Genomic DNA, 24803 nt, shown 5'->3' on the forward strand with positions numbered 1-24803 from the left:
CCATGAAAGTTCAAAAAGTGGGCAGAGGCCAACTCCCAGATGTCTCCACCTCTTTCCCAAAATAGCTGGAATAATCCTCCCACTCATTAGCCTATAAATTACCCAGTCTTAAAAAACTGTCAACCTTGTACTTTCTCTCTCTTGCCTCTTGCCTTCTAAGATGGCCCACACTCTGTCTATGGGTCTATGGAGTGTGTATCTCCCTGAATAAACTTTCCTTTTCTTTATTATGTCCTGCTCTTGAATTCTTTCCTGTGCAAAGCCAAGAACCCACACTTGGTGGCCATCTCAGGGATTTGCCTGAGGCGTGGGACATGACCATCTAGTCACAACTCATCCACTCTCTTGAAACACAGCAATAAAGAATCTGCCCCTGTAGGGGACATATGTGCAGGGTTCATTTCTTAGTCCAGGTAGATTTCACATGCTCCACAACTACAGAAAGCTATTCACTCTGGAGCTTGTGTCCTGTGATGAGAAGCCACCACAATGAGAAGTCCATGTACTTTGACTAGAGAGTAGCCCCCATTTGCCACAACTAGCAAAAGACTGCGTGTTGCAAAAAAGACCCAGCACAGCCAAAAATAAATAAATAATTTCATTCAAAAGAAGGAACTTATAGATTAGGAACATGACAAAAAATTTTGGAGACTCTATCCTATTAAACCTTGGCCTCTGTGTTCTTTATTAACCCTCCAAGTGATTGTGATGGGCTTCCCTTGTGGCTCAGACGGCCACAGGTGAACTGCCTGCGGTTCGGGAGACTGGGGTTTAACCCCTGGCTTGGGAAGATCCTCTGGAGAAGGCAATGGCTGGACAGAGAAGCCTGGCAGACTAGAGTCCATGGGGTTGCAAAGAGACGGACTAAGTGACTAATACACACACAAGTGGCTCTGATACACACAAAAGTTTAAGAACTACTGCTATAGATAAGGAATCACCAAACTGTGGCCCTTCAGCCAAATCCAGTCTGTTTTTGTAAAGTTTTACTGGAGAATAGTTATGCATATTCATCCACATATTTTAATGGCTATTTATATACCTCACAAAACCTTCAATATGCATTATCTAATCCTTTCCAGAAAGTGTTTGCTGATTTCTGCTAGAGATTAAGAGACTTAAAAAAATATTAGAAAAGATTTCTATGTGTGGATGCTATTAGGATCCTGATTCAAAGAAAAAACATATGACAAATTTGAGACTACTGGAAAATTGATCACAGAATATTTAATACTATTAAGTAATTGTTAACAATTTATTTTCAAATATGATAAATTATATTGAATTTATATGTACAAAGAATTTTAATTTTAAATATACATACTGAAATACTTGTGGATAAAATAATGTCTTAGACTTCCTTCAAAATAAAATAGAGGAGGGGAAATAATAAATAATAGGGATATAAATGAAACAAGATTTGCTACATGTTGATAATTGTTGAATCTGGGTAGTAGGCATATGAGAGAGAGTTCCTTGTACTATTCCTTCTGTTTCTTATGTTTGAATATTAAATACTCAACTACTTCATATCAGTATTGAATATTGCATACACCTGAAATCTTGAATTATATTACTCAGTTTTTAAATGAGTGAGATCGAGTCAGTGTCTGTCACTAAGTGAGCAGTCCTTGAAACCAAGCAAGACCCTGTGGGGCTCCCAGGCATGGAGGCCTTTTTTGTCACTCATTACTTATAGACAAACTCCAGCCTTCATGACTATCCTTGTATTCAAAGGGCAGATTTGAACAATTGCTAATCAAGTGAGGATCAGCCAAGTAACTACCTGAGGCAAGATTAAAGAGACCAGAGAAGCTCATCAAGATTAGAAGTTCACAGTCCTAGTTTACAGTCTATGGGAACTTGCTGCTGCTGCTAAGTTGCTTCAGTCTTGTCCGACTCTGTGCAACCCCATAGAAGGCAGACTACAAGGCTCCGCCATCCCTGGGATTCTCCAGGCAAGAACACTGGCGTGGGTTGCCATTTTGGAATAGAATTTTATTCTACTGTTGTGTGAAAACTGTATAAATCTTAATTATGTTGAATTGGTTCATGATACTTTTCAAGTCTTCTATATCCTTCTACTCCTCTGTATATTTATTCTATTAATTTTAAGAGTTTGATATTGAAACTGCAACAAAAAATCTTAATTTATCTACTGAAAAAAATAATTGTAATATATATAGGCATGAGAGGCAGGTTCGATTCCTGGGTCAGGAAGATCCCCTGGAGGAGGGCATGGAAACCCACTCCAGTATTCTTGTCTGGAAAATTCCCAAGGGCAGAGGAGCCCGGGGGGCTACAGACCATAGGGTCACACAGAGTTGGACAGGACTAAAGTGACTTAGCAAGCACATACTTTGTACTTTAGTCCCCTACCACTGTCTTACCCTTCCCCCTTTCCCTCTACCCACTGGTAAACACTAGTTTGTTTTTTATATCTGTGAATCTGTTGTGGTTTTGCTATGTACATCCATTTAATTTTTTTTAGATTCCACATATAAATGATAACAAGCAGTATTTGTCTTTCTCTATCTGACTTATTTCACTTAGCATAATACCCTCCAAGTCTATCCATGTTGTTGCAGATGACAAAATTTCATTCCTTTTGTGGCTTGGTGGTATTCCATTGTACGTACATATACCATGGCTGCTTTATTAATTCATCTGTTGATGGATACTTAGGTTGCTTCCACATCTTGGCATTTGTAATTGACATGGTTATGAACACTGGAGAAGACTCTTAAGAGTTTCTTGGACAGTAAGGTGATCAAAGCAGTCAATCCTAAAGAAATCAACCCTGAATAATCATTGGAAGGACTAATGCTGAAGCTGAAGCTCCAATACTTTAGCCACCAGATGGGAAGAGGTGATGCTTTGGAAAAGACCCTATGTTCATAAAGATTGAGGGCAAGAGGAGAAGGGGGTGACAGAGGATGAGATGGTTGGATGGCATCACTGATTCAATGGACATGAACTTGAGGGAACTCCAGGAGATGGTGAAGGGCAGGGAAGCCTGGCATGCTGCAGTTTATGAGGTCACAAAGAGTCAGACATGACCTAGCAACTGAACAACAGCAATCCCATGTTCACTGCAGCACTATTTACAGTAATAAGAACATGGAAGCAACCTAGATGTTCATCGACTGATGAAGGGATAAAGAAGCTGTGGTGTATATATACAATGTCATGTTACTCAGCCATAAAAAGGAATGAATTTGAGTCGGTGCTAATGAGGTGGATGAACCTAAAACCTATAATACAGAGTGAAGTAACTCAGAAACAAAAAACAAATATTGGATATTAACACATATATATGGAATCTAGAAAGATTGTACTGATGAAGCTATTTGCAGCACAGCAATGGAGATGCAGACATAGAAAACAGACTTATGGACACATAGGGGTGTAGAAAGGAGAGGGTGGGATGAATGGAAAGAGTAGCATGGAAACATATACACTGCCATATGTAAAACAGATAATCACTGGGAATTTGCTGTATGATTCAGGGAACTCAAACCAGGGCTCTGTAACTACCTAGACAGATGGGATGGGGTGGGAGGAAGTCTCAAGAGGGAGGGGACATATATATACCTATGGCTAATCCATGATGATCTATGGCAGAAACCAACACAATATTGTATCCTTCAATCCAAAATAATAATAATAACAATAATAATAATAAAGAAAAAAAAAAAGCATCCCATAGATCCAGGATGTTTCCAGCCATCCTTATGATACACTGTTGAACACAGGTGAGAAAGTTACAAATCATGTAGGAACTGGAGCATTCATATGGAATTCCTTTTTACTAATTCTCCTCAAAAATAATTAGTGACGTCAAGCATACATTCATATCCAAAGTTTAATTTATTTTTCCATAAAACCTGAATTTTGATTTTTAAGCTGCAAAATGCTACCTTCTGTGTATGAGAAGTGCAGTAGGTTAAAATGTGTCGATTTTACTGATTCAAAACTTATTATAAAAAGAAAGAAAGAGTTACAATATTCATATCAGATAAAATAAACCTAAAATAAAGACTGTGAAAAGAAACAAAGAAGGACACTACATAATGATTAAAGGATCAATCCCAGAAGAATATATAACAATTATTTATATGCACCCAACATAAGAGGACTGTGATATGTAAGAAAAATGCTAACGAGTATGAAAGAGGAAAGTAACAATAACACAATAATAGTGAGAGACTTTAATACCCCACTCACACCTATGGATAGATCAACTAAACAGAAAATTAACAAGGAAACACAAACTTTAAATGACACAATGGACGACCTAGACCTAATTGAAATCTAAAGGATATTTCACCCCAAAACAATTAATTTCACCCTTTCCTCAAGTGCACATGGAACCTTCTCTAGAATAGATCACATCCTGGGTCATAAATCTAGCCTAGGTAAATTAAAAAAAATTGAAATCATTCCAGTCATCTTTTGTGACCACAATGCAGTAAGACTAGATCTCAATTGCAGGAAAAATATTATTAAAAATTCAAACATATGGACGCTAGACAACATGCTTCTGAATAACCAACAAATCACAGAACAAATCAAAAAAGAAATTGAAATATGCACAGAAACGAATGAGAATGAAAACACAACAACCCCAAACCTATGGGACACTGTAAAAGCAGTGCTAAGGGGAAGGTTCATAACATTACAGGCTTACCTCAAGAAACAAGAAAAAAGTCAAATAACGTAGCTCTACATCTAAAGCAACGAGAGAAGGAAGAAATGAAGAACCGCAGGGTTAGTAGAAGGAAAGAAATCTTAAAAATTAGGGCAGAAATAAATGCAAAAGAAATGAGAGAGACCATAGCAAAAATCAACAAAGCTAAAAGCTGTTTTTTTTGAAAAGATAAACAAATTTGACAAACCATTAGCAGGACTCATTAAGAAACAAAGAGAGAAGAACCAAATTAACAAAATTAGAAATGAAAATGGAGGGATCACAACAGACAACACTGAAATACAAAGGATCATAAGAGATTACTACCAGCAGCTCTATGCCAGTAAAATGGACAACTTGGAAGAAATCGAAAACTCCTAGAAAAGTATAACTTTCCAAAACTGAACCAGGAAGAAATAGAAGATCTTAACAGACCCATCACAAGCACAGAAATTGAAACTATCATCAGAAATCTTCCAGCAAACAAAAGCCCAGGACCACATGGCTTCACAGCTGAATTCTACCAAAAATTTAGAGAAGAACTAACACCTATCTTACTCAAACTCTTCCAGAAAATTGCAGAAGAAGGTAAACTTCCAAACTCATTCTATAAGGCCACCATCACCCTAATTCCAAAACCAGACAAAGATGCCACAACAAAAGAAAACTACAGGCCAATATCACTGATGAACGTAGATGCAAAAATCTTTAACAAAATTCTAGCAAACAGAATCCAACAACATATTAAAAAGATCATACATCATGACCAAGTGGTCTTTATCCCAGGGATGCAAGGATTCTTTAATATCTGCAAATCAATCAATGTAATACACCACATTAACAAATTGAAAGATGAAAACCATATGATTATCTCAATAGATGCAGAAAAAGCCTTTGACAAAATTCAACATCCATTTATGATAAAAACTCTCCAGAAAGCAGGCATAGAAGGAACATACCTCAACATAATAAAAGCTATGTATGACAAAGCCACAGCAAACATTATCCTCAATGGTGAAAAATTGAAAGCATTTCCCCTAAAATCAGGAACAAGACAAGGGTGCCCACTTTCACCACAACTATTAAACATAGTTTTGGAAGTTTTGGCCACAGCAATCAGAGCAGAAAAAGAAATAAAAGGAATCCAGATAGGAAAAGAAGAAGTGGAACTCTCACTGTTTGCAGATGATATGATTCTCTACATAGAAAACCCTAAAGACTCGACCAGAAAAGGACTAGAGCTAATCAATGAATATAGTAAAGTTGCAGGATATAAAATTAACACACAGAAATCCCTTGCATTCCTATACACTAACATTGAGAAAACAGAAAGAGAAATTAAGGAAACAGTATCATTCACCATTGCAACAAAAAGAATAAAATACTTAGGAGTATATCTACCTAAAGAAACAAAAGACTTATATATAGAAAACTAAAAAACACTGATGAAAGAAATCAAAGAGGACATAAACAGATGGAGAAACATACCGTGTTCATGGATTGGAAGAATCAATATTGTGAAAATGAGTATACTATGCAAAGCAATCTATATATTCAATGCAATCCCGATCAAGCTACCAATGATATTCTTCACGGAACTAGAACAAATAATTTCACAATCTGTATGGAAATACAAAAAACCTCAAATAGCCAAAGTAATCTTGAGAAAGAAGAATGGAACTGGAGGAAGCAACCTCCCTGACTTCAGGCTCTACTACAAAGCCACAGTCATCAAGACAGTATGGTACTGGCACAAAGACAGAAATATAGATCAATGGAACAAAATAGAAAGCCCGGAGATAAATCCACGTACCTACGGACACCTTATCTTCAACAAAGGAGGCAAGAATAGGCAATGGACAAAAGATAACCTCTTTAACAAGTGGTGCTGGGAAAACTGGTCAACCACTTGTAAAAGAATGAAACTGGAACACTTTCTAACACCATACACAAAAATAAACTGAAAATGGATTAAAGACCTGAATGTAAGACCAGAGACTATAAAACTCCTAGAGGAGAAAATAGGCAAAACACTCTCTGACATAAATCACAGAAAGATCTTCTATGACCCACCTCCCAGAATATTGGAGATAGAAACAAAAATAAAAAAATGGAACCTAATGAAACTTAAAAGCTTTAGCACAACAAAGGAAACTATAGACAAGGTGAAAAGACAGCCTTCAGAATGGGAGAAAATAATAGCAAATGAAGAAACAGACAAAGGATTAATCTCAAAAATATACAAGCAACTCCTGCAGTTCAATTCCAGAAAAATAAATGACCCAATCAAAAAATGGTCCAAAGATCTAAACAGAGATTTCTCCAAAGAAGACATACAAATGGCTAACAAACACATGAAAAGATGCTCAACATCACTCATTATCAGAGAAATGCAAATCAAAACCACAATGAGGTACCATTACATACCAGTCAGGATGGCTGCTATCCAAAAGTCTACAAGCAATAAATGCTGGAGAGGGTGTGGAGAAAAGGGAACCCTCTTACAATGTTGGTGGGAATGCAAACTAATACAGCCACTATGGAGAACAGTGTGGCGATTTCTTAAAACATTGGAAACAGAACTGCCATATGACCCAGCAAACCCACACTTGGGCATACACACCGAGGAAACCAGATCTGAAAGAGACACGTGCACCCCAATGTTCATCGCAGCACAGTTTATAATAGCCAGGACATGGAAGCAACCTAGATGCCCATCAGCAGACGAATGGATAAGGAAGCTGTGGTACATATACACCATGGAATATTACTCAGCCATTAAAAAGAATTCATTTGAATCAGTTCTAATGAGATGGATGAAACTGGAGTTCATTATACAGAGTGAAGTAAGCCAGAAAGATAAAGGACATTACAGTATACTAACACATATATATGGAATTTAGAAAGATGGTAATGATAACCCTATATGCAAAACAGAAAAAGAGACACAGATGTACAGAATAGAATTTTGGACTCTGTGCGAGAAGGTGAGGGTGGGATGTTTTGAGAGAACAGCATCGAAACAAGTATACTATCAAGGGTGAAACAGATCACCAGCCCAGGTTGGATGCATGAGACAAAATGCTCGGGACTGGTGCATTGGGAAGACTCAGAGGGATGGGATGGCGAGGGAGGGGGGAGGGAGGATTGGGATGGGGAAACACATGTAAATCCATGGCTGATTCATGTCAATGTATGGCAAAAACCACTACAATATTGTAAAGCAATTAGCCTCCAACTAATAAAAATAAATGGGAAAAAAAAATCTGCATTAAATGAAAAAAAAACAACAAAACAAAACATATTATAAAATTAATACTTTTCTGAGCTATCAATTAAAAATCATTTTCCTCTTACTCACCCTTATACCCTTGCTTTTTCAATGAGTACCTTTCACTTAAAATACTGCATGACACTTTGTCCTTACCTTTTTCAACATCAAAAAAGTTGCTGTTGTCTATGTCTTTTTCCCCAAATTTTAAACTTTTTGTTTAGGATTGGGGTAAACTTCCATTTATAGTGTGAAATTATTTGTTCTAATTCTCTGAAAAATACCATTAATAGCTTGATAGGGGGTGCATTGAATCTATACATTGCTTTGGGTAGTATACTCATTTTCACTAGGTTGATTCTTCTGATCCAGGAACATGGTATATTTCTCTATCTATTTGTGTCATCTTTGATTTCTTTCATCAGTGTTTTATAGTTTTCTATATATAGGTCTTTTGTTTTTTTAGGTCGATTTAGTCCTAAGTATTTTATTCTTTTTGTTGCAATGGTAAATGGAATTATTTCCTTAATTTCTCTTTCTCTTTTCTCATTGTTAGTGTATAGGAATTGCAGGGATTTCTGTGTGTTAATTTTATATCCTGCAACTTTACTATATGCATTGATTAGCTCTACTAATTTTCCGGTGAATTCATTAGGGATTTCTATGTACAGAATCGTGTTATCTGCAAACAGGGAGAGTTTTACTTCTTCTTTTCAAATCTGGATTCCTTTTATTTCATTTCTTCTCTGATTGCTGTGGCAAAAATTTCCAAAACTATGTTGAATAGTAGTGGTGAGAGGGCGCACCCTTGTCTTGTTCCTGACTTTAGGGGAAATGTTTTCAATTTTTCACCATCGAGGATAATGTTTGCTGTGGGTTTGTCATATGTCGCTCTTATTATGTTGAGGCATGTTCCTTCTATGCCATAAATGAATGTTGAATTTTGTGAAAGTCTTTCTCTGCATCTATTGAGATAATCATATGGTTTTCATCTTTCAATTTGTTAATGTGGTGTATCATATTGATTTATTTGCAGATATTGAAGAACCCTTGCATACCTGGGATAAAGAACACTTGGTCATGATGTATGATCTTTTTAATATGTTGTTGGATTCTGTTTGCTAGAATTTTGTTAAGGATTTTTGCATTTATGTTCATCAGTGATATTGGCCTGTAGTTTTCTTTTGTTGTGGCATCTTTGTCTGGTTTTGGTATTAGGGTGATGGTGGCCTCATAGAATGAGTTTGGAAGCTTATCTTCTTCTGCAATTTTCTAGAAGAGTTTGAGTAAGATAGGTGTTAGTTCTTCTCTAAATTTTTGGTAGAATTCAGCTGTGAAGCCATGTGGTCCTGGGCTTTTGTTTGCTGGAAGATTTCTGATTACAGTTTCAATTTCTGTGCTTGTGATGGATCTGTTAAGATTTTCTATTCCTTTCTGGTTCAGTTTTGGAAAGTTATACTTTTCTAGGAATTTGTCCATTTCTTCCAAGTTGTCCATTTTATTTGCCTATAGTTGCTGATAGTAGTCTCTTATGATCGTTTGTATTTCTGTGTTGTCTGTTGTGATTTCTCCATTTTCATTTCTAATTTTGTTGATTTGATTCTTCTCTCTTTGTTACTTGATGAGTCTGGCTCATGGTTTGTCAATTTAATTTATCGTCTGAAAAAACTAGCTTTTAGCTTTGTTGATTTTTGCTATGGTCTCTTTTGTTTCTTTTGTGTTTATTTCTGTGCTAATATTTATGATTTCTTTTCTTCTACTAACCCTGTATAGCTGATTAGCAATGTTTTGGCAGTTTCAGGGAACAGCAAAGGGACTCAGCCATACATATACTTGTATTCATTCTCCCTCACACCCCACTCCCCTGCCATCCAGGCTGGCATATAACATTGAGCAGATTTCCATGTGCTATCAATAGATCTTTGTTGGTTATCCATTTTAAATATAGCAGTGTTTATATGACTTTCCCAAAGTTCCTAACCCTCCCTCCTCCCCAGGGAACCATAAGTTCATTATCTAAGTCTGTAAGTCTCTTTCTGTTTTGTAAGCTATGTTCATTTGCTTCATTTCTTTTTAGATTCCACATATAAGAGATGTCATACGATATTTCTCCTTCTCTGTATAACTTACTCAGTATGACAGTCTCTAGGTTCATCCATGTTATTGCAAATGACAGTCCTTCATTCCTGTTGATGGCTGAGTAATATTCCATTCTATATATGTACCACTTTTTCTTTATCCATTCCTTTGTTGATCGACATTTAGGTTGCTTCCACATCTTGGCTATTGTAAACAGTGCTAAGATGAACATTGGGGTGAATGTATCCTTTCAGATTTTGTTCGCCCCCCCCCCCCCGATATATGCCCAGGAGTAGGATTGCAGGGTCATATGGTAGGTCAATTTTAGTTGTTTTAGGAAGCTCCATACTATTCTCCATAGATACTGTACCAATTTATATTCCTACTAAGAATGTAGGAGGGTTCCCTTCTATCAACACTCTATTCAACGTTTGCTGTTTGTGGATTTTTTATGATGATAGTCACTCTGATTGTAGTAAGGTGATATCTCTTGATAATATTGATTTGTATTTCTCTGATGTTGAATATCTTTTCATGTGCCTACTGGCCATCTGTATGACCTCTTTGGAGAAATGTCTATTCAGGTCTTCTGCTCATTTATTGAGTGGGTTGTTTGTTTTGATGCAATTAAGGCTTATAAGCTGTTTGCAAATTTTGGAGACTAATTTCTTATTGGCCGCATCATTTGCAAATATTTTCTCCCAATACCTGGGTTGTCTTTTCGTTTTGTTTATTGCTTCCTTTGCTGTGCAAAAGTTTTTAAGTAGGTCCCATTTATTTTTGTTTTTATTTGCATTATTGTAGGAGATGGATCAATAAAGATTTTGCTGTGATTTATGTCAGAGAGTGTTCTGCCAATGCTTTCCTTGAGGAGTTTTATAGTTTCTAGTCACAAATTTAGGTCTTTAAATACATTTTGAGCTTATTTTTGTGTATGAAGTAAAGGAATAATCTAAAATATTCTTTCACACGTGGCTATCCACTTTTCCTAGCACCACTTGTTGAAAAGCTTCTTTCCAACGTTGGGTTGTCTTGTCTCCTTTGTCACAGATAAATTTACCATAGGTGCATGGTCTTGTCTGTTTGTTTGCTTGTTTGTTAATTAATTTTTCTTAGAGTAGAGTTGCTTTACAATGTTGTGTTAGTTTCTGCTATGATGCAAAGTATACCAGACATACATATACATATGTTTATTTTTATGAGATATCCTTCACATTTAGATCACCATGGAGCATTGGGTAGAGTTCCCTTTGCTATATAGTAGGTTCTCATTAGCTATCTATTTTACACATAGAAGTGTGTGTGTGTGTGTGTGTGTGTGTGTGTGTGTGTGTATCCATATCTCCCAATTCCCACTAATGATAGTCATTCTGACATGTTCATGAGGTGATATCTGAATGCGATTTTTTTTTTGCTTTCTTTGATTATTAGTAGTGTTGAACATATTTCATGTGCCTGGTGATCATCGTATCTCATCTTTGGAAAAATGTTATTCCTTTTTCTGTTTTTTAATCAGGTTGTTCACTTTTTTGACATTTAGTTGCATGAGTTGATTATATATTTTAGATATTAAACTCTTATTAGTCATATCATTTACTAAAATTTTCTCCAATTCAGTAGAATGCCTTTTCATTTTGTTGATGGCTTCCTCTGCTGTTAGAAAGGTTTTATGTTTAATTAGGTCTCACTTTTTCATTTGCTTTTGCTTACTTCGCTGTAGGAAACAGATCTAAAAAGAATTGATAAAACTTATGCCAAAGAGTGGCTTATTTATGTTTCCCTCTAAGACTTACAGTATCAGGCCTTATATTTAGGTCTTTAATCTATTTTGAACTTATTTTTCTGTAGAGTGCTGTTGCTGCCCCAGTCTCTCAATCATGACCAATTTTTTGGGAACTCATGGACTGCAGCATGAGAGACCACACTGTCCATCACACTCTCCTGGAGCTTACTCAAATTCATGTCCATTGAGTCAGTGATGCCATCCAGCCATTTCATCCTCTGTCACCCCCTTCTCCTCCTGCTCTCAATCTTTCCCAGCATCTGTGTCTTTTCCAGTGAGTCAGCTCTTTCCATGAGGTAGTCAAACTTTTGGAGCTTCAGTTTCAGCATCAGTCCTTCCAATGAATATTCAGGGTTGATTATTTTTTTAGCATTGACTGCTTTGATCACCTTGCAGTCCAAGGGAGTCTCAAAAAGAGTCTTCTCCAACAACACAGTACAAAAGCATCAATTCTTTGTTGTTTGGCTGTCTTTATGGTCCAATTATCACATCTGTACATAGCTACTGGGAAGATCATAGCTTCGACTAGATGGACCTTTGTTGGCAAAGTGATGTCTCTGCTTTTTAATAAACTGTCTAGGTTTGTCATAGCCTTTCTTCCAAGGTGCAGTTCAGTTCAGTTCAGGTCACTCACTCAGTCATGTCCGACGCTTTGCGACCCCAAGCATCACAGCACGCCAAGCCTCTCTGCCCATCACCAACTCCCAGAGTTTACTCAAACTCATGTCCATCGAGTCACTGATGCCATCCAGCCATCTCATCCTATGTCATCCCCTTCTCCTCCTGCCCCCAATCCCTTCCAGCATCAGGGTCTTTTCCAATCAGTCAACTCTTCGCATGAGGTGCCCAAAGTATTGGAGTTTCAGCTTCAGCATCAGTCCTTCCAATGAACACCCAGGACTGATTTCCTTTAGGATGGACTGGTTGGATCTCCTTGCAGTCAAAGGGACTCTCAGGAGTCTTTTCCAACACCATAGTTCAAAAGCATCAATTCTGCGGCACTCAGCTTTCTTCACAGTCCAACTCTCACATCCATACATGACTACTGGAAAAACCATAGCCTTGAATAGACGGACCTTTGTTGGCAAAGGAATGTCTCTGCTTTTTAACATGCTGTCTAGGTTGGTCATAACTTTCCTTCCAAGGAGTAAGCATCTTTTAATTTCAAGGCTGCAATCACGATCTGCACTGATTTTGGTTCCCCCCAAAATAAAGTCTGACACTGTTTCCACTGTCTCCCCTTCTATTTCCCATGAGGTGATGGGACCAGATGCCATGATCTTAGTTTTCTGAATGTTGAGCTTTAAGCCAAATTTTTCACTCTCCTCTTTCACTTTCATCAAGTGGCTCTTTAGTTCTTCTTCACTTTCTGCCATTAGGGTGGTGTCATCTGCATATCTGAGGTTATTGATATTTCTCCTGGCAATTTTGATTCCACCTTGTACTTCCTCCAGTCCAGCGTTTCTCATGATGTATTGTGCATATAAGATAAATAAACAGGGTGACAATATACAGCCTTTTGGTACTCCTTTTCCTATTTGGAACCAGTCTGTTGTTCCGTGTCCAGTTCTAACCGTTGCTTCCTGACCTGCATACAGGTTTCTCAAGAGGCAGGTCAGGTGGTCTGGTATTCCCATCTCCTTCAGAATTTTCCACAGTTTATTGTGATCCACACAGACAAAGGCTTTGGCATAGTCAACAAAGCAGAAATATATTTTTTTCTGGAACCCTCTTGTATTTTGATGATCCAGCGGATGTTGGCAATTTGATCTCTGGTTCCTCTGCCTTTTCTAAAACCAGCTTGAACAGCTGGAAGTTCAGGGCTCACGTATTGCTGAAACCTGGCTTGGAGAATTTTGAGCATTACTTTACTAGCGTGTGAGAGGAGTGCAATTGTGTGGTAGTTTGAGCATTCTTTGGGATTGCCTTTCTTTGGGATTGGAATGAAAATGGACATTTTCCAGTTCTGTGGCAACTGTTGAGTTTTCCAAACTTGCTGGCATATTGAGTGTAGCACTTTCACAGCATCATCTTTTAGGATTTGAAATAGCTCACCTGGAATTCCATCCCCTCCACTAGCTTTGTTTGTAGTGATGCTTCCTAAGGCCCACTTGACTTCACATTCCAGGATGTCTCTCTAGGCGAGTGATCACACCATCATGATTATCTGGGTTGTGAATATATTTCTTGTACAGTTCTTCTGTGTACTCTTGCCACCTCTTCTTAATATCTTCTGCTTCTGTTAGGTCCATACCATTTCTGTCATTTATCGAACCCATTTTTGCATGAAATGTTCCCTTGGTATCTCTAATATTCTTAAAGAGATCTCTAGTCTTTCCCATTCTGTTGTTTTCCTCTATTTCTTCACATTGATCACTGAAGAAGGCTTTCTTATCTCTCCTTGCTCTTCTTTGGAACTCTGCATTCTAATGGGAATAACTTTACTTTTTTCCTTTGCCTTTCACTTCTCTTCTTTTCACAGCTCTTTGTAAGGCCTCCTCTGACAACTATTTTGCCTTTTTGCATTTCTTTTCCATGGGGATGATCTTGATCCCTGTCTCCTGTAGAATGTCATGAACCTCTGTTCATAGTTCATCAGGCACCCTGTCTATCAGATCTATTCCCTTAAATCTATTTCTCACTTCCAGTATATAGTGATAAGAGATTTGATTTAGGTCATACCTGAATGGTCTAGTGGCTTTCCCTACTTTCTTCAGTTTAAGTCTGAATTTGGCAATACGGAGTTCATGATCTGAGCCACAGTCAGCTCCTGGTCTTGTTTTTGCTGACTGTATAGAGCTTCTCCATCTTTGGCTGCAAAGAATATAATCAATCTGATTTCGCTGTTGACCATTTGGTGATGTCCATGTGTAGAGTTTTCTCTTGTGTTGTTGTAAGAGGGTGTTTGCTATGACCAGTGCATTCTCTTGGCCTAACTTTATTAGCCTTTGCCCTGCTTCATTCCATACTCCAAGCTCAAAGTTGCCTGTTACTCCAGGTATCTCTTGACTTCCTAATATTGCATTCCAGTCCCCTATAATTAAAAGGACATCTTTTTTGGGGTGTTAGTTCTAAAAGGTCTTATAGGTCTTCATAGAATCATTCAACTTCAGCTTCTTCTCTTTTGTTGACCATGATGGCTACTCCATTTCTTCTAAGGGATTCCTGCCAGCAGTAGTAGACATAATAGTTATCTGAGTTAAATTCACCCATTCCAGTCCATTTTAGTTCACTGTTCCTAGAATGTCAACATTCACGCTTGCCATTTCCTGTTCGACCACTTCCAATTTGCCTTGATTCATGGACCTAACATTCCAGGTTCCTATGCAATATTGCTCTTTACAGCATTGGACATTGCTTCTATCACCAGTCATATCCACAATTGGGTATTGTTTTTGCTTTGGCTCCATCCTTTCATTCTTTCTGGAGTTAGTTCTCCACTGATCTCCAGTAGCATATTGGGCACCTACTGACCTGGGGAGCTCCTCTTTCAGTATTCTATCATTTTGCCTTTTCATACTGTTCATGGGGTTCTCGGGGCAAGCATACTGAATGGTTTGCCATTCCCTTCTCCAGTGGACAACATTCTGTCAGATCTCTCCACCATGACCCGTCCATCTCGGGTGACCCCACATGACATGGCTTAGTTTCATTGAGATAGACAAGGTTGTGATCCGTGTGATCATATTGGCTAGTTTTCTGTGATTATGGTTTCAGTGTGTCTGCCCTTTGATGCACTCTCGCAACACCTACCGTCTTACTTGGGTTTTTCTTACCTTTGACATTGGGTATCTCTTTACAGCTGTTCAAGCAAAGCACAGCCACTGCTCCTTACCTTGGATGAGGGGTATCTCCTCATGGCTCCCCCTCCTGACCTTGAACATGGAGTAGCTCCACTCAGCCCTCCTGCATCCCTACAGCTGCTGCTCCTTGGATGTGGGGTAGCTCTTCTCGGCCAAGGAGCAAGCATCTTTTAATTTCCTGGCTGCAGTCACCATCTGCAGTGACTTTGGATCCCAAGAAAATGAAGTCTGTCACTGTTTCCATTTCTTCCCCATTTATTTTTTGTGAAGTGATGGGAATGGATGCCATGATCTTGGTTTTTTGAATGCTGAGTTTTAAGCCAGTTTTTCACTCTCCTCTTTCACCTTCATCCAGATGCTCTTTAGTTCCTCTTCACTTTCTGCCATTAGAGTGGTGTCATCTGGATATCTGAGGTTATTGAAATTTCTCCTGGCAATCTTGATTCCAGCTTGTGATTCAGCCAGCCCTGCATTTCACATGATGCAATATGGAAGATGCAGGAGACTCAGGTTCGATGCCTGAGTGGGGAAGATCCCCTGGATGAGGGCCCAACAATCTACTTCAGTATTCTTGCCTGGAGAATCTCATGGAGAGAGGACCCTGACAGGCAACCGTCCACAGAGTCGCAAAGATTTGGACAATACTAAAGCTACTGAGCACGCACACAGGCACTCTGCATATAAGTTGAAATAAGCAGAGACAATATACAGCCTTGTGATTCTCCTTTCCCAATTTCAAACCAGTTCATTGTTCCATGTCTGGTTCTAACTGTTGCTTCTTGATCAAGGACAAGTTTAACAGGAAGCAGGTAAGGTGGTATGGTAGTCCCAACTCTTTAAGAATTTTCCACAATTTGATGTGATCCACACAGTCAAATGCTTTTATGGAGTCAATGAATCAGAAGTAGATGCTTTTCTGGAATTCCTTTGCTTTATGATCCAACGGATGTTGGCAATTTGATCTCTGGTTCTTCTGCCTTTTCTAAATCCAGCATATTTCTTGGTTCATGTACTGTTGAGGCCTAGCTTGAAGAATTTTGAGCATTACCTTCCTAGCATGTGAAATGAGTACAATTGTGCAGTAGCTTGAACATTCTGTGGCATTGCGCGTCTTTGGGATTGGAATGAAAACTTACCTTTTTTAGTCCTGTGACCACCGCTAAGTATTCCAAATTTGCTGGCATACTGAGAATAGCACTTTAACAGTATCAACTTTTAGGACTTGATGTAGCTCAGATTGAATTCCATCACCTCCAGTAACTTTGCTTGTAGTAATGCTTCCTAAGGCCCACTTGAATTTACATTGCAGGATGTCTGGCTCTAGGAGTGATCACACCATTATGATTATCTGGGTCATTAAGATCTTTTTTGTATAGTTCTGTGTATATTCTTGCCACCTGTTCTTAGTCCCTTCTGCTTCTGTTAAGTCCATACCACTTCTGTCATTTACTGTGCCCATCTCTGAATGAAATATTCCCTTGGCATCTAATTTTCTTGAATAGATCTCTAGCCATTCCCATTCTACTGTTTTCCTCCAGTTCTTTGCATTCTCACTTAAGAAGGCTTTCTTATCTTTCCTTGCTATTCTTAGGAACTCTGAATTCAGATAGGTATATCTTTTCTTTTCTCCTTTGCCTTTAGTTTCTCTTCTTTTCTCAGCTATTTGTGAGGCCTCCTCAGACAACTGTTTTGCTTTGTTGCATTTCTTTTTCTTGGGGATTGTTTTGGTCACCATCTCCTATACAATGCTATGAACCTCCATCCATAGTTCTTCGGGCACTCTGCCTATTAGATCTAATCTGTTGAATCTATTTCTCACTTGCACTGTATAATCATAAGAGACTTTATTTAGCTCATACCTGAATGGCCTAGTGGTTTGCCCTACTTTCTTCAATTTTAGTCTGAATTTTTCAATAAGGAGTTCATGATGTGAGTCACAGTTAGTTCCAGGTCTTGTTTTTGCTGACTGTATAGAGCTTCTCCATCTTCAGCTGCAAAGATTATAATCAATCTGATTTCAGTATTGACCATCTGATGATGTTCATGTGTAGTTGTCTCTTATGTTGTTGGAAGAGAGTGTTTGCTATAACCAGTGCAGTCTCTTGGCAAAACTCGTACTAATAATCTTACTGGGTGATGATTATAACTTTTTCATGGCTTTTATTGTTTTCAGAACATATTTTATTAATATGAATTAGTGGTTATGTTGAAAAGTTTGATGAAAGAACTGTTTTCTCTGTATTAGTGTGTTGTGAATTTGATATTTAGAATAATTTTCTTTTTTTGTATTCCACTTTAGAGTTTGTAATATTTTCCTTTTGATTTAACTTTACTATTTGGATACATAAAATATTAATATGGCACAAAAGTCAAAAAGAGGTGGACTCAGAGGAGTCTAGCATTCATGCCTATCCCTTCCACTCTATTCACCACCTATCCCCTAGGTGTTTGAGATATTCTCCAACAATAAGTGACTACTTGTGTAAATAATGGTGTATTCTAACAATATGGCATTATACAGGAATGAAAAAGAATGAAGAAATATGAATGCTGTTTTTGAAGTGATTTCCAGATGCATTTTTATGAGTGTACTGATAGCTTAATTTTGTTACATAGACTTAGAATGCATCACAATTTTTCTAAGCTTGTTGTCTAACTTTTTTACTTTTTAACACAGTAGGAGTGGCCTTAAGAGTGACCTGTCAATGGTTATCAAGAAAGCAAGTAGCAGAACTGATGCTGGAATCCAGGTTTGCTCACTCCTGACTATAGTACTTTTTGCTGTTCCATATTGTTTCCTTAGAGCAGCCTTTTAAGAGTCAAGTAAATTTATCTGTGTTTACAACATTGAACCCTCTGTTCAGGAAGCACCACAGTGGAACACACATGCCCCTTATATCCACCCATCTCAGAGTCTATCACCAGATCTATTCTGAAATGCTGCTATCTCTTCCTACCTGCCTTACCCAAGCAAAGAAGGTGACTATAATCATAACTCTCATGTCTTGAGAACTTCCTTTGTCCCAGGCACTTTACCTGTGTTCATTCAAATCCACACAACAGTTTTAAGGGGCAGACAATACTACTCTTATTTTAAAGATGACCAAACAGAGGTTAATAGAGGTTTTCCTAAGATTATAAGGCTAAATAAGGGGTAGAGCTGGTATTTGAAATCAGATTTATCTGACAGCAAAGCTTGTGCTTAACCCATTCTATCTGGTATGAATGCCTAAACTGAGAAAAATCCTCAAATAAGATGCACGATTACCTGGATAAGATACACACAAGGGTAAAGGCAAAATCATGTTTCTCACCGAGCACTCAGATTGCCTAGGATGAAGCAATTGGGGGTTGGGACTTAATGAGCTTAAAGAAAGTTTATCTGTAGTGCTATCATGTGGTTCATTCTTCTAACAGGAACTCTTTCTGAAAACCTAGAAGTTACTTACTTGACCAAGTGTCTTATAAGAAGTTCCAGCATCTCTCGGTTCTTTTCTGGTAGTTTATATACCAGGGAGTGAATAGCTCCCAATCGATAATCCAGGTTGTCAGACTCTGAGAGAGAACAGAGAGATAGTTTTGCCTTCTGGGCAATTGGATTAAGCAAATTCTCATACACAGACACACATACACACACCCATGCATGTGCACATGCAGAGACAATCAGAGACACATAGAGAGTCTGAGAGATGAAAAGATAGAGATATATAGACACAGGGGCAAAATGACAGAAAGAGACCAAAAAATAAAGACACTGAAGGGGGAAGAGAGAGACTGACTAAAGGGTAAAAACATTGATTAAAAACAAATAAATTGGTCTAGAAAGGAGAAGAATATAGAAGAGAGAAGAGAAAACAGAACAGAGAAGAGAAGACTGTATCAGAACAAGTCAGAATTCTAAATACAGCAGGTTGCTCTTAAAGTTCCACACATAAACTTCTAGCTGGAAACGCTTGCCCAGTAAATTTCCTTGTGGAACTGGGAGGTATGCTGCTGCCTCTGGGTTCCTATGAAAATTATTGAGAGAGCTCAGAGTAAAAATCAAGGCTCTCTTGCCTCAACAAATATTCATTATGAGGACAAATCCCTTGCATCTTTTTCCTCAATACCATACAAGGCACAATACAGAAGAGTCACATGGAGGTAGGGAGGGATACTCATACAGTTGCCTCAGCCAAAACTTTTAATGCTTCTTCAGCTGCCGACTTTTTGAGTGATTCTATATACCTTATTTCCTATGTACCCCTCCAGTCTCACCATTGGTCTCATAATCTAAACATTGTGAAGCTAGCACTAAAAAATTAAGAGTAATAATTCACAACACAATTGGAAAGCATTTGAAATGGCAAAGTGTGGAAAAAAAGCTGAAACAATAACTGTAATGGAACCATTTTGCTGTTTCCTGGCAATGTGAGCCAATATGCTTGTCCTGATATAAGGCACAATCAATCAATCAAGTCCTCAGAACTGCTGCATCCCTCAAGTTAGCCAGTTTTCTCCAATTTATTCAACTAACACTGATTTATGAAAACTAATACAGCACGTGAGTTAGCAAGTAAGAATATTCTCATTTGACAGTGGACAAAACCTGTAAGTATATTTGTTTTTTCCCTTACTTTCCCTCAAGCAGTCTTCTAGGCTTATTTTTCTAATTATTAGTTAGAAGCCAGGAAAACACATTTAACTAAGTAACATAAATACTTACTGGCAGCAGAGACCAGCTCTTTGTGAAGTCTATAGGTCATGACAGGTTCAGAAAGATTCCTGAAATTAATGAAGACTGTAAGTTCTTTGGGGAGGGAGTAGTGAGGCCTTAGAATCTCAGTTCTGTGAGAAGTAAAGCTGAAGTTTCTGAGCTCACAGACTGACATGACTATATGCATTTTTTGTTCATCTGAAAATTTGTCAGAGGAATTCTCATTGCTCATAATTCAGCAGAAGAAAGTATGAGCCAAGACCTCAAGCAGAATCTCCAACTAGTTCCCCAAAGTGAAAAGAGGCACAACCCAGCCCTGCAAAAGTACAAAGTGTACCCACTATGGTTGCTACTATGGAGTCCTTACAGTTTGTTAGTTCCTTAGTTTCCAAGTTCTTTTACATCTGTCCTGCCATTTGATCCCTCCAAAATTCCTGTGAAGAAGTAATTCAAATCCCTGTTTAATGGAGAAGGAAATTGAGGCTCAGATAGGTTTCTTTATTTAGTCAAAAAAATACTGGTTGAATGACTTCCCTAGTGATCCAGTGATTAAAACTCTGTAATTCCACTTCAAGGGGCAAGAGTTTGACCCCTGGTCAAGGAACTAAGATCCCATATGCTGCGTGGTGTGGTCTAAATATATAGAGACCACCTACTTGTGACTGGCATTGTGCCAAGTATTGGGGATCCAGATGAATCAGACGTAGTCTAAACTTTCAAGGAGCTAACAGTCTAGTTGGGGAGAGTACCATATACAAACTTTGCAATGTAAGGTAACAAGTATAATGATAAAAGTGGGTAGTATGTGGCCAGGAAGAAGGAAGCAATCCACTAATAATAGTAATAGCAAACTCGTCACTGTTCTAAGTGTTTAACATATATTTACTCATTTAATTCTCATGAAAACCCTGTAAGGTAGATGCTAATATTATCTCCATTTTTTAGATACGGAAACTGAGCTTCAGAAAAGTTAAATAGTTCATCCTAAGCCACATAGTTAGTAAGTGGCGGAAGTAAGCAGTCTGTCTCAAGTCCATGTTCTTTATCATTATGTTATACTGCTTGCCACTGCTCTTATTGTAGTAATATAGGCAAGAGATAATAAAAGCCTAAATGAAAATAGTGTCATTAGGGGTAGAAAGAAAAGGTGAGGAGAGTTATTTGAAAGACATTAAAGACAGCTCCTTTAACAGTTATAAGGGAGAGATTAATGTTGATGAAGGACAGAGTAATCTGGTTTGGGTACACAAAACCAGAGTAGTCTGGTTTGGGACTGAACATATTAGAAATTGATTCAGAGGGAAGTAGAGATGCTATGTCTGAGGGGTTTCTGGGATAGCCAAAGGCAGATGTTTATTAGGAAGATGGATGAAGTGCTTTTCCAGATCTGAGAAGCAGGGCTTATTAGAACCATAAGAACAAATACCATGGCTCAAGGAGAGATGGCAAACTGGCAGCCAACAGTTACATGAGGTCTTTCAACATTTTTTTCTAGTCCAGAATAGTGTGTAAAAAAGAAATGGAATTGAATCAGTCATCATAACGAAGAAAATTGAGTATTTCACATACAAGATCAATATTGTCTGCCTCTATTGAAAAATGGAAAGATCTGTCTATATTGGGCTCCTATGGTTGTTTGTGGGAGTAAAGAATATTGTTGTTTATATATAAACAAAGGGATTGTCATGCAAGTAAGGGTTTTATAGGCAACAAGTTTAATATGAAAGTAGTTTAATATGAAAGTAGTCCTTCAGTCATTTTCTTGTCCTTGTTCCTGTGAATATTTGTATTTTCCTCTCCTCTAATGTAGCAAAATGAGAAGAAAGCCCTGGGGAATACCAGGTAGAAAGTCCATAAAAGGGACTTCGAAAAGTTATCAAAGAGGTGAGAGAAAATCCAAAAGTCATAGATTAGCAGAATCCAAAAGAAGAAAAACTTTCAAGGAGGGCTTGTTAACTGCTTCAAATGCTACAAAGAGATCAAATAAGGTAAAGGTTGACAATCATCCATTGTGTTTAGCATTGAGGGAATCACTGGTGACGTTGGCAAGAGCAGCTTCATAGAGGAGAGGGGGTGAGTCAGATTGCAGTGGGTTAAAAAGTAAACTTAGAGATTAAAAGTAAAGGTGGGAGTGTGTATTACTTCATACACTGGAGCTAGATTGGGAAGGGGTGAAATATCTCACTAGGTAATTTCTTCTAAGCTCCTGCCTCCTATTATCATCTGCACTGTTGATGATCTCCAATTTTTTAACTCAAGCCCAGAATTCTCTGAGTTACATGCCTATATATTTCCTATATATCAGATTGCCTATTTAAAATTATTGCCCTAGTTTCTACAAAGACACCTAGATTTGACATATCAAAAACCTAATTTGTCATCTCCCTCAAATGAGGTAATTTTTTTAAGGTTTCCCAAATCAGTAACTGCATGACCAACATTTGGTTGCATGGCTGGAAATGTGGAAATCATTCTTTTATCTCCCTCTCCTCCATCTTCATATCCAAGTTTATTCCCTAAATCTCTTGACTATGCTTATTTTTGTCTATTCCCAATGCTACTCCCTAGTCCCACAGAGCATCATCTCTTTTCAGGACCACAGCAATAGCTTGCTAATTGGTTTCCACCTCTACTTATTTTGCCTCTCTCTAATCTTATCTCTCTAAATTTTTTTCAAAATGAAAATATCATACAACCTCCTGCTTAAAATCTTTCAACATATTCCCATTGCTTTTAATATATAGTCATACTCCAATTCTAAAAATATCCTAAAAGGTGTTGAATGATCTGCTCCTACATATCTCTCCCTCCCTCTACACTCAATACTCCACATATACTGGTACATGTAGTTCCTTAAAAGGGTCTTCCTTGTGCTTCAAGGTCTTTGCATATGAAGTTATTTCTGTATGGAACTGCCTCCCCTTGCCAGTTGACTCCAAGTTATAATTCAAACTTCAGTTCAAAATGAAAATCAGAACAAATCAGGCTTTCTTATTATATGACTGCATAGCACTTTGCAGTTTTCCTTCAGAACACTCATTACAGTTTATTATATTTGTATAATTGTTTTTTGTCTCTCCATTTCACTTTACTATAACTTTTTGTAATGTTTTATTTATTTGTTTTTGGCTGTGCGGAGTCTTCATTGTTGTGTACGGGCTTTTCTGTAGTTGCAGAGTGGGGGCTACTCTTTACTGTCATATCCCTCAAATGTAGTTGCAGCACACAGACTTGTGCTGTGGCATATGGTATCTCCCTTGACTAGGGATTGAATCGGTGACCCTTGCATTGGCAGGCAGATCCTTAACCACTGGACCACCAGGGAAGTCCCAACTATAAAATTTTTAACGTCATATCTACTCACGGCTGTACACCAACTGCCAGATACTATGCTAGGCACTGAGTAGGTAGTCAGGATATGTTTACTGAATGGTTTAGTGAATGGTGGTATAAATGAATGAATGAAACAAAACACAAGGTTAGAGAGATGTGCAATACTGGATCATATTTGTTCATGGGGTTCTCAAGACAAGAGTGCTGAAGTGGTTTGCCATCCCCCTCTCCAACGGACCACATTTTGCCAGAACTCTCCACTATGACCCATCTGTCTTGGCCGGCCTTACATGGCATGGCTCATAATTTCACTGAGTTACACAAAGCTGTGATCCATGTGATCATTTTGGTTAGTTTTCTGTGGTTGTGGTCTTCCTATTTGTATGCTCAGAGGAAAGAATCCATTAAATGAGAAAGGTTAAAGATGCAGAAGAGAGAAGGGATGGTTTTTAGAGTAATTGTCTAGAAATGTTGGAGACAAGGGGTGAATTAGGTGTCTAAAACACAGATGAAGCAAGTTCATTTTGAAGATACTGACACAATTTTAAAAAAAAAGAAATTGAAAAGGTGTTAACTGGCTTAACATATTAAAGGCTCATAAGACTCTCAACAATAAATATCTCTTATTGGAGGTGCTGGCCATTCAAAGTTTCAGGTTCATCTTTCAAATGGGATTCACTGCTTACTATGCAATGAGCTGGGAAAGATAAAATGTGGGAGGGACTTACCCCACATAAATCTCTGAAAAAACTAACCCCTTTTAAGGAGGCTAGAGACACAGAGTTATTTACTTGCACTATTACCATCATCATGAGTCTCCTGAAAGTGTGCATAGCAGATTGCTCTGTCTTTACTAAATTACCCAAGCAACTCCAAGAAGGTCACAGTCTCTGGAATTTGGAGAATAGGGAAATAAGATGCTCTAATACCAGTGGCTTTACAAGTTAGAGATACTTATGTTCAAATAATATGAGTTGTGATCATGAATATTACTTAATGAGGGAGAAAGTATGTTGTATTTCTTCATCTGTAAAATAAGTATGGTAACACCTACTTCATAAGATTATTGTGAGAAAAAAACAATGATATTGTCAACATAAGCAACTAGAACATTGCCTAACACAGAATAAACCCTCCAAGAATAGTGA

General features: G+C 37.9%; 1 protein-coding gene across 7 annotated transcripts in view; it reads right to left on the reverse strand.

Moving 5' to 3' along the window:
* OPHN1 (oligophrenin 1) overlaps nucleotides 1-24803 on the reverse strand; it is a 734952-nt gene that overhangs the window by 267371 nt on the left and 442778 nt on the right. For all 7 annotated transcript variants that reach the window (XM_065915121.1, XM_065915123.1, XM_065915118.1 and 4 more), the window contains 2 exons: nucleotides 20332-20390; nucleotides 19076-19181 (listed from right to left, as the gene is read on the reverse strand). In XM_065915121.1, the coding sequence (XP_065771193.1) occupies nucleotides 19076-19181; nucleotides 20332-20390 (165 nt within the window). The remainder of the gene's footprint in view (nucleotides 1-19075; nucleotides 19182-20331; nucleotides 20391-24803) is intronic.

The sequence above is a fragment of the Muntiacus reevesi genome, chromosome X (assembly GCF_963930625.1).
Source record: "Muntiacus reevesi chromosome X, mMunRee1.1, whole genome shotgun sequence".
Taxonomy (NCBI): domain Eukaryota; kingdom Metazoa; phylum Chordata; class Mammalia; order Artiodactyla; family Cervidae; genus Muntiacus; species Muntiacus reevesi.